General features: G+C 36.6%; 1 protein-coding gene across 11 annotated transcripts in view; it reads left to right on the top strand.

Annotated features, from left to right (window-relative positions):
- Nucleotides 1–36: 36 nt before the first annotated feature.
- Nucleotides 37–17,292, top strand: part of RPS6KB1 (ribosomal protein S6 kinase B1) — a 38,102-nt gene continuing 20,846 nt past the window's right edge. For 5 of the 11 annotated variants that reach the window (XM_045525616.1, XM_045525611.1, XM_045525615.1 and 2 more), the window contains exons 1-4: nucleotides 120–394; nucleotides 7,647–7,696; nucleotides 8,757–8,877; nucleotides 10,450–10,518. In XM_045525616.1, the coding sequence (XP_045381572.1) occupies nucleotides 254–394; nucleotides 7,647–7,696; nucleotides 8,757–8,877; nucleotides 10,450–10,518 (381 nt within the window). In that variant the 5' untranslated portion in view covers nucleotides 120–253. Of the gene's footprint in view, nucleotides 395–771; nucleotides 1,000–1,128; nucleotides 1,451–7,646; nucleotides 7,697–8,756; nucleotides 8,878–10,449; nucleotides 10,519–17,292 lie in introns of those variants that run through there. The other 6 variants (XM_045525620.1, XM_045525621.1, XM_045525618.1 and 3 more) reach the window with 5 other exon arrangements.

Raw genomic sequence — 17,292 nt, 5'->3', positions numbered from 1 at the left:
TAGCTGACAATGCGCATGCGCCAGTCTCCAGACCTGGCTTCGGCTGGTATTTTGTGCATGTTTCTGCCAGTACCTGGATCCTGGCCATAGTTCTACGCATGTGCATTGCCCACAGTTTGGCTTCATGGGACCCTGTGCGCATGCTCTTACGCTAAACTTGAGGAGCCAGTCTACGGCCTAGGCGCAGACGCACTAAGCCTAAGCAGCCGGTGATGGCGGCAGTAGCGGCGGTGGTTGCAGCGGGTCCGGGCCCATGAGGCGACGACGGAGGCGGGACGGCTTTTACCCAGCGCCGGACTTCCGAGACAGGGAAGCTGAGGACATGGCAGGAGTGTTTGACATAGACCTGGACCAGCCAGAGGACGCGGGCTCTGAGGATGAGCTGGAGGAGGGGGTGAGGCCCGGGGTCTCGGGGAGGGAGGGTGCCGAGGTGACAGGGCCGGGGCGGCGGCGCGGACGCTGGAAGCCGGGCGTATTCTGGAGCGTGGAGACCCGGAGGGCTCCTGGAGGAGCTGAGGCACCGCGCTGCCCGCGGCAGGGGAGCGGGCGGGGCGGACATGCCCCTTAGGTGTGAGGCCTCTGCGGGACTCGCAGGTGCAGGTCGCGCCCTCAGCCTCAGGTCAGCGCAGCCGCGAGCAATCTGTTTGAAGGGGTAAGGAGAAAGGGCGCGTGGTCGATTCCTCGAGCTGTTGGACTTGAGCGTGGCGGGGCGCGGGTGGTGTGAGCATGTGTTGGGGGGAGGGGGGCTGCGCTTGCTGGACATCCCCTAAGTGCAGGTGAAGTGCGGAAGGGTTTCCCTTCGAGTGTAAGATTTCAAATATTAAATTTTCAGACTTCCCACAACCACCTCTCTTCTCGGCCTGTCGCTTCTCTCCTAGGAAGCGCTCAGCTGTTAGAAGTGACAGCTGAAAACTTCTGTCGGGAGTAGCGCTGCCGCTGCTGTTACAGCCACCAGGAGTTTTATTTCGGGAGCAAGGGGGCTCTGCTGCATCTTCCAGGGTTTGTTTGTTTGCATTTTTTTTTAACTCCCTTCCGTGTGACTTTTTAAAATAAGCATTTATAAAGACACACGGCATTTGTAACTTTTCCCCAAGTTGAAGATGTCTGTATTTTTTCAGAATAATTTATGTAATTTTGGGGTGGAAAAAAACCAGTGTTGACAGCTGTGATTTGGTTTGCCAAAAATAAATTGCTTGAACAGAGACTTGTGAATGGTGGTGTGAGGGCTTTCCTTGCTGTAATTTAGGGTGCTAAATTTAGAATTGTTTTTCCTAATGCACAGCTTGGTTTTACCTTTGCTGTATTAGTGGTTTGTTATTCTTTATGGACTATCATTCTTTCTTCAAGATAAATTTATTGAAAAATCACAAATTGCACCTGAAGTTCAAAAACGGCGTTGTCATACGAAATCACTGATTTTGGACAAATGGTCATCAGTGACAACCTCATGGTAATGCAGGTTCTAAATTCCATTGTCTGTGTCAGTATTTGGATTAATGACTGATGTCAGATGTTTGCTCTACTGCATAGGGGGCTTCCCTTCCCTTGCCTCAGCCTCAATTTTTCTTCATTGACATGTGCCCTACTGTTGACAAAAGATTGAGATGCTATATATAAAGAACTTTGAACACTTTATGAAACTAAGTGGGCTAGAATAATACTGTCTTTTCATAATCAAATGAGACTAAATAAAGATCAGATGGTTTAGAAGGTGGTTATTGAGGTGTGTGCTTTTTAAACTCATGATTTCATATGGAATTCCAAGTAGCCTCATAAGTAATAACACTAAATACAATTTGAAACAAATATGGGATTAGTTTCATTACATATACCATACTCTCATCCGTTATGTTGATTCCATATGGCAGTGGCTTTGGAGCAAGGCAGGAGAGAAAACTGGATAGGAAGGGTGCTTTATATCTTCATTAGTTAAACTGAGAATTTCCAGTCATGCGATTATTCTTCTTTGAAAGTACAATACTCTTTTAAGATTCCTGTTATGGACTGGGACCTCATTTTTCTTTTCCCTTTCTTGTTGTGTTTCAGGAACAGTAAGTGTTCCAGGGCTTTTGTTTCACAGGGTACAAGCAAATAGGATTTTGAGAAAGTATGAGGAAGACCAGAAAAATTGGTAGAAATAGGAAAGAGAAAGGTGACCACGACCTTGGGGAGAGGAACTTTGGGGGAAGAGCAGAGGTAATTAAAGAGGATTTTGACGAAGAGCCTTCAGTAAAATATATCTTACTTAGTAGTACTTTTTGGAATTGAAAGTGTTTCTTTTCAGTGTGTTATTCTAAGGGGTGCCTCAAGGTAGACAAGGGAAGAGTTGGAGTGAGATCGAGTTGGCAACCTAAGGAGATTCAGTGACATCCAAATTACTCTGAAATAAAAATATTTAAAAATAATTCTGAAAAATGAGAGAAGTTTAGATTCTTAGAAAATCTTATGCTAGTTTCTGTTGGTGAATCAATAACCTTTAGTTCATTATACAAACTTTTTTAACATTGGTGCATATCAGAGTAGCCTTACTTCTTCATTTTGTAGTAAGGAAACTGAGACATAGATGGTAGCCCAAGATCACATAGTGGTGGTGTCTTCTGACTCATTCAGCAAGCTTCATTGGACAGAGTCTTCATTGCATTTACTAGTCTTGTTCATAATGTGCCTCTTTGTGGTGTGTCAAAAGTGAATTCAAATCCCTTCAGCCATCCTCACTGTGTGATCTAGAGTAAATTGCTTAATCTCTCTGATACTTTCTTCTTGTATGTAAAATGAGGGTCACATGAAATAAAGTATATAAAGTACAGTACTCTCAAAATATCCTGGCATATTAAGCAATTAGCTAGTTCACAGAAATGTAGCTTGTCAGAGTTTCATTGCCAAGGAACAAATCATTCAAGTTTGCCCTCTTCTATGCCTAGTGACTTAGTAAGTGCAGTTAAACTAGCGGTGTTGTATTTTTACAACTGTTGTATCATGGTGTTTTTTATTTTATAAATCATTGATATAACTGAGCGAATCTGTAATGTATTTACATAGCTTAGCTAATTCTTTAGAGATTAAAAGATGAGGAGACTAAATTGATACATTTATGGACAAAGTTGAATGTCTGCCACCTGAGTAAAAAAAACCCTGATTAAATATCTCAGAGGAATACATTAGAGCCAGTTTGTAAGAGGTTTTTTTTTTGTTTTGATTTTGTTTGGGGGGGGGTCTTTTCTGTTTGTTTTTTCATTTCACTGGTGACGGTATCATTTGTGGCAGTGAGTTGAAACTAAGGGAAAATTTTCCTCTGGAGAGTTTCATTAGATTGCAAAAATAGCAGAATCTTCTCTGCATTGTGTATCATTAAGAGAGTAGTAGAGGGCCAGGAGAGGTGGCTTATGCCTATAATCCTAGCACTCTGGGAGGCTGAGGCAGGAGGATCACTTGAGCTCAGGAGTTCGAAACCAACCTGAGCAAGAGTGAGATGCCATCTTATTAAAAAAAAAAAAAAAAAAAAAGAGTAGTAGAAAACCGTAATGCAATTTTTAAAATGCTTCCTTTTTACTCTACTAATTTAAAATTTGATTCTACTTCCCATAAACAATAAAATAAAATTTGGAATAATCACAGAGGCTTACTCCACAAGTTTCAGATTGGGACATCGGATTTTTATTGAGCAAAAAGTTTGTACTCATTCATCATTATGAAAAAATATGGGAAAATATCATTATTAATACTTCTCTTGCCTTGTAATATAAACTTACCATAAAGCAGCAATTATTTTTAAATAGCCCAAGGATTTGGGGGATGGTTTACTCCTTTCTCCCAATTCACGTGAGTTACTGAGTCTTCTCAGGAAATATGTGAACGGCGAGGCAAAGTGGATAATTGTTTTAATGAATATCTGGATTAAGGACAGTTTCAGCCATTGTGTAACAATGTATTTAAATTTTTATAAAATGTGCTCTCTCTTATTGGGACTTTAGGCATAGTAAGTTGAATTTATATACATTTTTATTTAAAACTTTGCAAATACTCATTCCGATGGGCTAGTTTGAAACAACATATCTTATATAGTACCTTAGATGAGCAGAATTCTACTTTGTCAATCATAGTGGCACACAGAAAAGGGATTAGATTGGTCATAAAGCTTAAGGCAGCAGAAAAAATTATGAATAGTTTCCTGTGAAAGAGAGTTGTCAGGATGTATTATAATGTTAGCTTGATGCTTCTTGTGTGAAACTTTTCTAAAGGCACCACTAGTAACAGAAAAGATTTGTACCTCCAATGCTTCTGTTCTAGATGGTAACAGTAGGAAGTTATAAACACAGATGCAGGTGGCAATACAGGCCTGGCCAGCTCCGGAAATGAAACATAGCTACAGGGCATATCTTGTGAGGTGGCTTCAAAGTCGTGGTTGTATGTTAACTACTCTGTGGTCTTTAATTTAGAATTAAGTAAAATTAACATTAAAGAAAAGACAATTATGTAATACCAGTTTTATCACATCTAAGAGAAGTTAGTCTTTTGTCTTTAAAGCAAAGCCATCACAGGTGATTGCATGGAGCAACAGAGACCAAAAAAAAAAAAAAAAAAAAAAAAAAAAAACTTCAGCCATGACCACTTCCACCTCCCCCACACAAAAGAAACTGTGTCCAGTTGAAATAGTGAGAACTAATTTTTTTTTTCCTTGATACTGCCGCATCCATTTGCCTCAGTCTAATCATGTGACATATATTTCCTGGTATTACACATCATCCTGACTTGTTCACACGTTGAGCAAGTTATGACTAAAAACGTGTGGTTTTTGACATTTGAACTTCTGTACGACTACTATCAGTATTTATTGTGTATCTTGACTGTGTACTGGTACTTTTGAAAAAAGATATGCTCACTTAATGTCTTTTGAATTATTCTAAAATTTTGACACTGCTTAAAGACTTCTAATTTTTTAGAGCTTATTTTCAATTGATATCCTTTTGTGTGTAAACTGAAAGAGTTCATAATCAGACTATATTCAAGAATACTCATCTTAAAGCTGTATATTGTATTAATGTCAATAACTAAATTCTGCTAAGTTTTTTTTTTAACAATTTAGCAAGTTTTAATGTATTTACAGAGTTGTGCAACCATCATCACAATTTAGTTTTAGAACATTTTTAATACTCTAAAAAGAAGTTTTGGGCCCACTTACAGTTACTCCTTATTCTCACCACCAGCCCTAGGCAACCACTAATCTACTTCTCATCTCTATAGATTTGGCTTTTCTAAACATTCCATATAAATGGAATCATACTATATGTGGTCTTCTGTGTCTGGCTTCTTTCATTTAACATAATGTTTTTGAGGATCAAAACATGATTTTAACATGTATCAGTATTGCATTCCTTTTTAGGGCCAAATAGTATTCCACTGCATGGATAAACTGCATTTCGTTAATTCATCAGTTGATGTTCATTTGTGGTGTTCATTCAAATATTCATTTGGGTTGTGAATAAAACTTTTATGAACATTTGTGCCTAGGTCTTTGTGGATCATGCATTTTCATTTCTTTTGAGTAGATACCTAGGAGTAGATTTGCTGGATCATATGGTAAATCTGTGTTTATCTTTTTAAGAGACTGCTAAACTGTTTCCCAAAGTGGTTGTACCATTTTACATTCCCACCAGGCGTGTACGAGGGTTCCAGTTTCTCTACATTTTTGTCAAACTAACTTTTCTTTTTGATTATAACCAGCCTAGTGAGTGTGAAGTGATATCTTAGTATGGTTTTGGTTTTCATGTCCCTAATGACTAATGATGTTGAGCATCTTTTCATTTGCTTATTGTCTATTGTATATGTTCTTTGGAGAAATTACCTACTCAGATCCTAACCCATTTTTAAAAATCGGGTTATTTGGCCAGGTGCAGTGGCTCACACCTGTGATCCTAGCACTTTGGGAGGCTGAGGCAGGAGGATTGCTTGAGGCCAGGAGTTTGAGACCAACCTGAGCAAGAGTGAGACCCCATCTCTACAAAAAATAATTAAAAAGTAGCCGGGCTTCGTGGCAAACACCTATAGTGCCAGCTATGCAGCAGGCTGAACCAGGAGGAGTTTGGGGCAGCAGTGAGCCGTGATCATGCCATTGCACTCCAGCCTGGGTGACAGATTAAGACTCTGTCTCTAAAAAACTAAAAATTTTTAGAAATTGGGTTATTTCTCTTTTTATTATTGAACTGTAGTAGTTCTTCATATATCTCTGTTCTGTGGTTTTTCTTTTTTATCTTCTTGATAGTGTCTTTTGATGTGTAAAAGTTTTAAACTTTCAGTAAATCCAATTTATTGATTTTTTTCTTTAGTTTGTAGTTTTGGTGATGTGTATTAGAAATTATTGCCTTCCCTAAGATCCTTGAAGATTTACTCCCTCCCATGCTGCTTCTAAGAGTTTTATAGTTTTAGCTTATACATTCAGGTCTTTGCTCCATTCCAAGTTAATTTTTGTTTATGGTATAAAGTAAAGGTCCAAATTAATTTTTTTGCATGTGGATATCTAATTGTCCCAGCACCATTTATTTACTGTCTCTTTGCTATTGAATATTTTTAGCATTTTTATTGAGAATCATTTGACCATAAATGTAAGAGTTTATTTCTGGGCTCTCAAATTCTGTTCCACTGATCTGTATGGTCTTTCTTATGCCAGTAACAGCCTGTCTTCATTGCTGTATCTTTGTCATAAATTTTGAAATTGGGAATTATCAGTCTTCTATCTTTGCTCTTTTTCAAGACTGTATTGTTTATTTTGGGTTCCTTGCATTTCTATATGAAATTTAGGATCAGCTTGTCAATTTCTGCAAGAAAGGAACCTGGGATTTTGATAGGATTCAGTTGAATCTGTAGATCAGTTTGGTTAGTATTGCCATCTAAACAGTGTTAAGTCTTCTGATGCATGAACGTGGAATGCCTTTCCGTTTATTTAGGTCATCTTTAATTTTTTTAAGCAATATTTTATAGTTTTCACTGTATAAGTCTTACACTTTTGTTAAATTTTTTTCTAAGCTATTCTTATTGATGCTATTGTGAATGGAATTATCTTAATTTCATTTTGGGAATTCATTGCTAGTGTATGGGAGGTTAATTAAATTTTGCACCTGTTTATTCTGTGGTCAAAATAAATGCTTAGCCAGCATGACTTCTAACTATTTGAGTGTATCGCTTAATTATTTTGCCTTGTCTGTCACACTGTATACTACATATGTTGGACTAGTTGTGCTTGCCCTAGGCTTAGTTCGTAGCATTATGTTAGTCTGTATCAGAAACATATCAGACCAGCACTTTGTATAAGTCATTTGATTAAATCATACTTAGAATGTAGTGTCCTTAGTTACATAGTACTCAAAAGTTTTTTGATAAATGTAAATTTTGAAGGAAAAAACACGTGGTTTTGTTTTTAGATTATTGATGAATAGCCTCTATAGTTTAGTTGTAATATAAAACTAAAAATGAAATCCCCATAGTTGTTTGTATACTGTATTTTGTTCATTCCATGTTTGCCTGTTACTGAAGTGTAGAGAATTTTTAAGCTGGTTTATTCCTTTCATTCTCTTTCAATTATGAGGTAAAACATTAAACTTGTAGAATTTATGCTTATGAAGTTATTTCTGAAACTTTAACATATTTTTCAGGGTCAGTTAAATGAAAGCATGGATCATGGGGGAGTTGGACCATATGAACTGTAAGTTTATATGAAAAGATTTTTATTGTGCTGTCTTTCTTACAAGTAGGTTGTATCAGTTCCAGTTCATAGCTGTCATGTGATTCCAATAACCTGTTCTTAAATATCCAGTCATATTTATAGACTTGGTTTATTGAGTTTGGCACCAGAACTTGATCAATATTATAAGATATCTAGAGTTTTGAGATTGTGTATGGATTTTGAGAAAAAGAATTCAGATTCAGAGTATACTGAATATGAGTCTGAGTCAATTAGGAATTTTTATTAGTTTACTATAGAAAACCACATTTCTAACTTTTTCTTACTGAAAAATTTGTAGAAATGCCCCCAAAAATCACATGCTTTTTGTTTTGCTATAATACATCATTCAAACAGAGATCCATGCGATCTTAAGTCATTTTAGACAAGCTCCATTGAGTGAGTAGGGTGATTAATCTGCTCTGTACCCTACTCTCAAGTAAAAAGCCTTGGTATGAGAAGAGACAAAGAAGAGAGATTGCTCATATAGAAAGCATTTGAGTGACAGGCATAATTGCCACCCCTTTGGGATTCTTTAAATCAAGTTAATAACTTGGAAAGTCAGACATGGAAAGATGCATAGATAAATTTCATTAGCAAGAATTTTGTAGCATAAAGACTTGAACTAATTGGGTAGTTTTAGAAAGATCCCAGATTTTATGCTGAAGTTGCCAAAGAAGGTTGGGTAATACCCAATTTCATTGACATTTTGAATGAACTAAATTTGAATAACTAGAAGATTTTTTCCTTTCTCAACTTTATAAACTTGTTCTAATTTACCTTATGTTGGAAGTGCTTGATGCTTGTTAAAAAATAACTGATAGCACATTCTTTGAACAAGCAGATAATTATCAGGCCACCCTAATCTTGACCTTCTTTGTCATTGAATCATCAGTTTACTTAAAGCACAGATACTAAATTTGCTGTCATGCACTTTTTTCCCTTTACTTAATTGGATTACATTTCTCTTTCTTTCTTAACAATATGATTAAGATAATTTAATGTTTTAAAAATTTACTTTTGGTTTTGCTTTTCTTCCCAGTGGCATGGAACATTGTGAGAAATTTGAAATCTCAGAAACTAGTGTGAACAGAGGGCCAGAAAAAATCAGACCAGAATGTTTTGAACTACTCCGGGTACTTGGTAAAGGGGGCTATGGAAAGGTAGGAAGTATTTTTGAAATGAGAGCTGTTGTCTCTTTTGGATAGATTAATTTTTATACCCTGATTCCAGCCGTCATCTTCAGTTTTTATTAGCCATCAGCAAAGGACATGACTATGACCACTTACCTGGTGTTATTTGAGGCATGTACAAAAGTTCAGTTTCCCCTCCTCTTCACACCACCACACATGTAAATGCCTGGCATGTGATAGTCAGTGTTTGTTGAATAAATAAATAGGCAACTGTGCCAGGCAGAGTCTGTTATTAGAGGATTCATTCTTTCCTTTGGTTAAATGGTATCCTCTTTAATAACAAACTACTTTTTACTTTCAAAGGGCATGGCACTTTAAATTGTTATCTGTTACTGAGACCTTAATCTGAATTGGTTTTCTTTGGTTTGCAGTATCTGGAGCAGTAGAGTTAGGAAGCTGAGGGAATATAAAAAGGGAGAAGAAAACTTACTAGTTTCATTATTTTTGCCCAAGGCTTTCTAATATAAGATCTTACCTTTACAAGTTCTGCCCAAGAAAACTTACACCAAGCCATTCTCTATCAAAAGACAGAATTTAGATAACTTGATTAGGATTAAGTTTAAGAACTATTTATGCTGTTGTATAGTATTAATTTTGCAAAGCACAACATTTGTAGTTTATTTTTACACTTGAGGATGCATTCTAATATATTCTAATCATCCTGAATGTATAGCACATGCACTTTGAATCTCACATATTTTAACTGTTGCATGAAAATGTTTATGGTCATCTCTTGGTATCCGCAGGAGGTGGGAGAAGATTTGTCCCAGGACCCTTGCAGATACCAAAATCTGTGGATGCCCAAGTGTCCTATATAAAATGGCATAGTATTTGCATAAAACCTATGCATATCCTCCCTGGTTTAAAGATGATACTTTAAATTTTCTCTAGATTACTTGTAATACCTAATATAATGTAAATGCTATATAAATAGTTGTTGTCCTGTATTTTTTTATATATTCTTTATTGTCCTGTAGTTTTTATGGTTTTTCCCCAAATATTTTTGGTCTGTGGTTGGTTGAATCTGTGGCTACAGAACCTGGGGATTCTGAGGGCCAACTGTAATGACTAGCCATTTTAAGGTATAGGTAAACAGTAATTTCCTGTCGGCTATTATTATATAGTTTTATGTGAAGCAAGAACAGTGCCACCCCTGGGAGAAATTTATTAAATATTTTATAATTCTTAAGTTTGGTATTATGCTTCTGGGAACCCGGATTATAGCTTGTTCTAAGTAAACTAGGATTTTATGTATAAGTAACAGGGAGTGCTCATCATTAGACGGTCATTATCCAATTTTGCCACCAGATGTCAGCATAACAAACAGGAAAGTCTAATGTTTAACAGATGTCACACTATAATAAATCTTTAATGTGGGCTGTTCCTTTAGCTGATCATTTTTGTACACAGTCCTTTGTGGTATTAGTTTTTACAAGAATATAAACTGCTGTATCATTTGTTTCTTATAAAAAGGAATTAAGGGAATATAACTGATGTAGTTTGGCTTTTAATAACATACAAACACTTATTTTTTTTATCCAGGTTTTTCAAGTACGAAAAGTAACAGGAGCAAATACTGGGAAAATATTTGCCATGAAGGTGCTTAAAAAGGTGATTCCCCTATCCACTTTGTTTTTTCCCACACTGTATTCTTAATTACTATAAAATTTTGGGCTAAAATTCTCAGTCAAAAAATTGTGTTTCAAGCCAGGCACAGTGGCATGTGCCTGTAGTCCCAGCTACTTGGAAGGCTGATGATGCAGAGGGATTACTTGAGCCCAGGAGTTTGAGGCCAGCTTGGGCAACATTGTGAGACCCCATCTCTTAAAAAAAAAAGACATTTCTAATGCAGTTATAGTTCCTTTTAGAATGTGAGCTACGTTTCATTGTTGTTATTCCTGTTATATTTGTGTTTGGTGAGGGTGGAATCAATTCTTCTCTGAGATAACTCTTTTAGCTGTTTCTGGTCTCCATATTTCTAAGTAATAAGCATCTATTGCTATCTCTTAATTCAGCAGTTTTAATTTCTATTATGATAGTTAAGGATTTTAATCTCATTTACTTCTTTCTCCTTTCTTCCCATCCTCATTGTTTTGCTTTCTTTGAATCTACTATTATCCCCCCACTTCCAACAACTCTGTAAAACACCGTTTAGTCTAATGTTCCTTTGGTCAGACTTACAATCTGTCAGTTCCATTTATTCTCCCAGAGGCATTCCTTTACTAACTTTCTATGCCCCTGCTGCTCTCTGGACTGGTAGCTCTCTAGGCATAACTATCATTACTAGGCCCTTCCTTCACCATAATCCTTTGTTTCTTGGATCCCATATTTTCTTTTTTCTTTGTTTGTACCCTTGTTCTCTTATTTTGGTGACTATCTACTAGTGGCTCCCTGAGAAAAGGTACATGAAGGTTAATTTTTAAGAAAATATTGCAGTTGTGAGAATTTCCTTACCTTTATACTTGTTTGATCATTTGGGTATGGTTTTGAAGTTGAAAATCATTTTCACTCAGAATTTTGCTTTGTTTTCTTCTATATTTGAGAGTTTCTATTGAGAAGTCTCTTGCCATTCTGATTCCTAATCCTTTATACATGACCTCTTTTTCTTTGAAAATATTTAAAATTTTCTTTTTATTTCTGATATTCTGAATTTTTATACTGATGTGTCTTGCTTTGACTCCTATTTATATTTACTCTTTTAATCTTAAAGCTTTAGTCTTTCAGTTCTAGGAAATTTTCTTGTATGATTTCTTTGATAATTTCCTTCCTACGGTTTTCTCTTGAAATTGCAATTAGATGTTGGACTTCCTGAATTGATGATCTAATTTTTTCTTATCTTTTTCATTTGTCCATGTCTTTTTCTTGTTTACTTTCTTTTACTGAATTTTTTTAAAGCTATTTGTGGTTCCCCAGAACTCTCTGTTGCTTTCAATTTTTATAGCACCCTGTTTTATGAGTACGATATCTTCTCTTATCCCTCTGAAGGTTTTAATTATTCTTTGAAATGTTCTTTTGTTCTATGCATTGTCTCTTTTGAGTTCCTATTATCTTTGACTTTGATTTAGTCTCTTCTATGTTAATCTCTAAGGAGGCCTTCTCTAGATGTCCGATGTCCTTCATTAATTATTCATATTTAGGAGCGGAACTCTGAGAAGCTGATGAGAAGTTCTATGTATGTAGGCTTCTCTTCAGGGCAGTCAAGTGGTTAACTGGCAATTGTACAAGAACTTCCAAATAATAGTAAGTCTTCTTTCTAGAGGTCTGGTAGATCATTTGGTGCTGGAAAAAAGCCTCCATTCTTTTGCCTGGAAAAAGCATTCTGGAGCTGGGTGAGAGAGGAGATGGAGATCTTATCCTTCAACATGTAGACTGAAGTTGAGTTTTTACGTTAGCACTGACTCTGTGTATCTAATCCTTCACTTTTTTTTTCCTACAGAGTATGCCCCTCCTTGGGTTAGTTCTTTGACTTAGTGTGGAGATGGGAACCTTTTTGGTCTATCTGTTCTTTATACACACTTTCAGATACTCTTCCTGTTTTTAGCCCTCCACTTTCTGCCTTCTGCAATCTCTACGTCCTCTAATTTTTTTTCCTTTTTTTTTTTTTAATTTTTGCTTCTGATTTTTTAACTTTGCTAGGGTTCCATAGATGGAATCAACTTCTTTTGTGTTATTCCTCTTTGCAGGCACTTGGGTTTGCTCTTACCCCACTCTACAAAGTCATGTACCAGTGCTTTATTCCCACTTTGTCTTTATCTTTTGAGTGTGGGATTTCATGTGTTTACTACTTTTACTGAAGATGGATTATGTGTGTTCGGTTTCTTGTTCTTGTTTGGGATTGATTCCTGAAAAGATTCCACTGTCTTAAAACAAAAATTCTCATAGAGAATTACTTTAAAAGACAATCAAAATGACTTTTAAAAAAATTATAAGATTTGTCATAGTTTGGTCGTTATATTCTTGCTGATTTTTATTTAAGCAGTATAACTGACTCCTCAATTTAAAAGCCAAGGAACAAATACTATGACCACAATTTTATTGGTGTTGATCTTAAAAAAACCATGTAGATATTCTCAACATAAATTTCTGCTTCAGTAAGTTGGGATTAATATCTACTATCTGGCTTTCCTGTTGGAATCGTTAGAGATTAGTGATTTTTTTTTTTTATCTGTAAAACATGTTAGGTATAGAATTGAAAGCAGTATGATAATGCTTGATCCAGAATTGTTGAAAGAATTACTGGTCAAGATTCTTAAGTAATTCATTCCTTTTAATATATTACTTATCTGTGCCTGATAATCAGGGTTGACCACGTTAGTCATAATTATACGCTGAGTGAAATACATGTTTGGCATAGGTATCTTTAGTGAAAACAGAGGATATTGTTTGTTTGTTTTTTTTCCCATACATGGTAGGTGGGGGTGGTGTATTAGGAAATTCATAGAGTTATTGCTAAGTGTCAGGCCTCATTTTGGAGCCCAGGCCTCTAAGACCTAAACTACTTTGCCTCTCCTTTTGCTTGGTTACTATTATTTCCCACTCTCAGGGTTCTTCTTTCCCCAAGCCTGGCTAGAGGATCAGACAGTGTCTCCTTTCTTGTTGTCCTTGAAAACAAGCTCACAGCAAAAATATTGAAAATGAAGAAGTTACTAGGGTTAGGTCCAGGGTTTTAATTCCTAAATTCTTAGGTAAGATGACGGTAGGTTCCCTTTCAGTTTCTTCTTTCTGATTTTATTATGCTGGAGGCAGAAAGTATCAACCTCTCTGACCTGAGTATGTGATAAGAGTATACCTCTTCCTAGCCTTTAAGATGAAATCAGAGTAGAATCAGGTGTCCCCTTGTCTTAAGTGAGTTGTTTGTAGCTGGACATTCTGTCTGGATTTATCAGTTCTCCTGGGACTGTTTACTTCTTACAGGAAGGGTCCGAATTGGGTATTTGTATGGTGGAATGTTGAGGAAAAGACTATTAACAACCATCTTTCTATACGTTGCAACAGAAATGTACTCTGGAATGAAAATACTATTGCTCTGCATTATAAATTTCAGAACCTTGCCCAGAGGCTTGTGGGTCACAAGTTGGCCATCTTCTTTCATTCCATCTTTTATTAAAACAGTTGAGAACCTGCTATGTACCGGGCATTATAGTAGATAATAGGATTTAGCATTTGAGAAAAATGTAGTCTCTGCCTCTGACTTTGCTTATTGTATAATCCAAGGGAAGAACTAATAAACTTATTCTTAAAATTACTCATCTACCTTTTGGTCAAAGCCCTTTCTCCTTTGATGTTTAAGCCTAAACCACTCTGTCACCTTTTATCTACTGTCTCCTGGTTTTCTCCTTAAATTTATGAAGACTTGAATACGTAGTTCAGTCTTTTTCCCTCCAATCCCATGTCTTGTCCTCCCAGGTGTTTTCACCATCCTTGTATTGGATAAGTAATCAATACCCTAGCCTTCTAATTTCTTGATCTCAACTCCATCACCTCCATTCCACTTCATGACTGTATTCTCCACCTTTGGAATATTGGGCTTTCATAGAACAATAACTTTCTCACTTCTAAACTTTCTTTATTCCCAGAATGCCTGTTTTTTGGCCTTAAGCCCTTTAGTTCTTTGATCTTTCTGTTTTTTCTCAAGTTCTTAGCTCCCTTCCTATTTCATTTTATTCTGAATCCAGCCAAATCAGCATAGTCTGCCACTTGATTCAGTTGCTAGTCCCATTGACCTTATGTTCAGAACAGTCCTAATCTGAATTAGCTCACTTGTCAGTGCTCCTTTATTCCTGTGTCTCAGCTACTGAGCATTACTGACAGAAATCATGCAAACCTATAGATTACTGTTGGGAAAAATGTATGATCCAAAACTCATCTGGACCCTAAGTACTCCCCAACAAATTTTCTACATGTCTCTAGATAAATTCTTTCATTCTCTACATCTGTTTAGAGGCTTTCCGTCAGCCTCTCTTCTCCTTTTAGCCAACTGCTTCTCTTCCTATTTGAGGCTATCTGATGTGATTTCCTTCGACTTCCTGTACTAGTCCCTACCCCAACACCATGTTAATCGGCATTTCTACCTGTCTTTACTTCCTTCACTTCTGTCTTAGTGGAGATGTGTTGTTCCTCCTTTCCAAGGCTAATTCCTCTCTGTTTTGGATACTATCCCTTTCTGCTTCTTCAGGGACTTTGCTCTGTCACTTGTCCTCTCTCTTTCTATCCTGATTTATTTCTTTATTTAAATATATTCTTGCCTCTGCCATATTTAGCTAAACAAAATCTTCCCTCACTCAAAGTTTCCTGGTAGCTATCACCCACTTTGCCTCTTTAGAGCTGAACTTCTTGAAAAGTGGAGTCCACATTACCATCTCTTCTTTTACATGTTTTATTCTCTGTCTTTTTCTTTCTTTTTTTTTTTTTTTTTTTTGAGATAGGGTCTCGCTCTGTTGTCCAGGCTAGAGTGCAGTGGCATCAGCCTGTTTTATTCTTTTTTTTTATTCACTGTATTTTGACTTATGACTCTAGTATTTTTTTTTTAAAAGAACAAGTCTTGCTATGTTGCCCAGGCTGGAGTGCTGGGCAGTCCCTATTCATGGCTCAGTTATAGTGCACTACAACCTTGAACTCTTGAGTTCAAGAGATCTTCCCACTTCAGCCTGAATAGCTGGGGCTACAGGCACATGCCACTGTGCCCAGCATGACTGTATTATTTCAGTGAAGCTCCTGTCCTACGGGTCATCACCGACTTCCTGATTGCTGAATCCAATGGTCTTTTCTTAGTTGATCCTTAATTTACCTCACTTTTACATTGAAGATGCTGACCGCAGCATTTTTGAAACTCTGCTCCCTTCACTGCTATGAATTCTACTTTACTGAATTTTCATCTTATCTCTTAGTGCTGGTTTCTCAAACTTCCTCACAATTGCTTATTTAAACATTTCAAACCTTCCTGAGCAGTTCAAAAATAATATATCTTTGAAATTTTTCATACTTTCCAAAGAGTTGCAGGAATAGTCAAATGATCATCAGTTAACATTTTTGACATATTTTGTCTCCCTGCCCCCATGTATATGTAAAGTCAGTTTTTTTATTTAAATTATTTTTTATGCTGTACAATTTGAAAGTTAGTTTCACAACAGGATAGCACTTCATTCCTAAATTCTTCAGTGTTTATCTCCTGAATAAGGACATTTTCGTATATAACCACGGTATAATTTATCATGCTTGGGAAATTTAACATTGATGTACAATACTGTTTTCTAATGCATAGCACATATTTAGACTTCCTCTGTTGTGTCAGTAGTATCCTTTATAGCTGTTTTGTTTTCAATATCCAGGATTAATCAAGGATCACACATTGTATTGAATTGTGCTGTCTCTTGAGTTTACTCTAAAGCCATTTCATAACTATTTTTGTATTTCATGACATTGACTTTTTTTTGCAGAGTCCAGGCCAGTTGTTTTGCAGAATAACCCTTGATTTGAGCTTCATAGTTTCCTCACGAAAATACTTGAAAATTTTAAATAGATTAAACATTTTGCAAGAGTGTTAAACATAGGCGCCATTGTGTTCTCAGTTCATCAGCTCAAGAGGCACGTTATTTCAGTCCCATTATTTGGTGAGATTGAGTGTGATCACTTGATTAAGGCAGTGTCCAGGCCGGACTCACAGCTGTAATCCTAGCACTTTTGGAGGTCAAGGTAGGAGGATCACTTGAGGCCAGGAGTTTGAGACCAGGCTGGACAACATAGCAAGACTTTGCACTAAAAACAAAAAAATTAACTGGGTGTGGTGGTGTGTGCCTGTAGTCATAGCTACTCAGGAGGCTGAGGTGGGAGAATGGTTTGAGCACAGGAGGTCGAGGTTACAGTGAGCTATGATCATGTTACTACACTCTAGCCTGGGTGACACAGCCTGACCCTATCTCTAAAAAAAAAAAAAAAAAGAAAGAAATTTAAAAAAAAGGTGTCTCTCTAGGGAATGATATTAATAGTTAGAAACTGTGAACATCCTGTCCCCTAATAATCTTTTACTTAATTGTTTTATCATCTATTGTTTCTTGCCCAAATCAAATATTACAATAGTGAGTATAAAATGGAGACTTTGCTATTTTTGTTTTTTCTATATTGTCATTCTTCTGTAAAGAAGTTTTTATACTCTCTTTTAAAGTTATTTTTAAAGAATCAGTATGGGCCGGGGCAGTGGCACAACCCTGTAGTCCAGCTACTCAGGAAGCTGAGGGAGGAAGACAGCTTGAGCTCAGGAGTTCAAGTTCAGCCTGGACAACATACCAAGGCCCCATCTCTCAAAAAAAAAGAATTAGTATGGACTTTTGTTGTTGTTGTTGTTGTGTGTTATCCATTTCTGTCATTATTCATTTTGATTTTCAAATT

The sequence above is a fragment of the Lemur catta genome, chromosome 15, assembly GCF_020740605.2.
Source record: "Lemur catta isolate mLemCat1 chromosome 15, mLemCat1.pri, whole genome shotgun sequence".
NCBI lineage: Eukaryota > Metazoa > Chordata > Mammalia > Primates > Lemuridae > Lemur > Lemur catta.
Note: the sequence above shows the minus strand (reverse complement) of the source record. Positions and strands in the feature narration are given on the sequence as shown.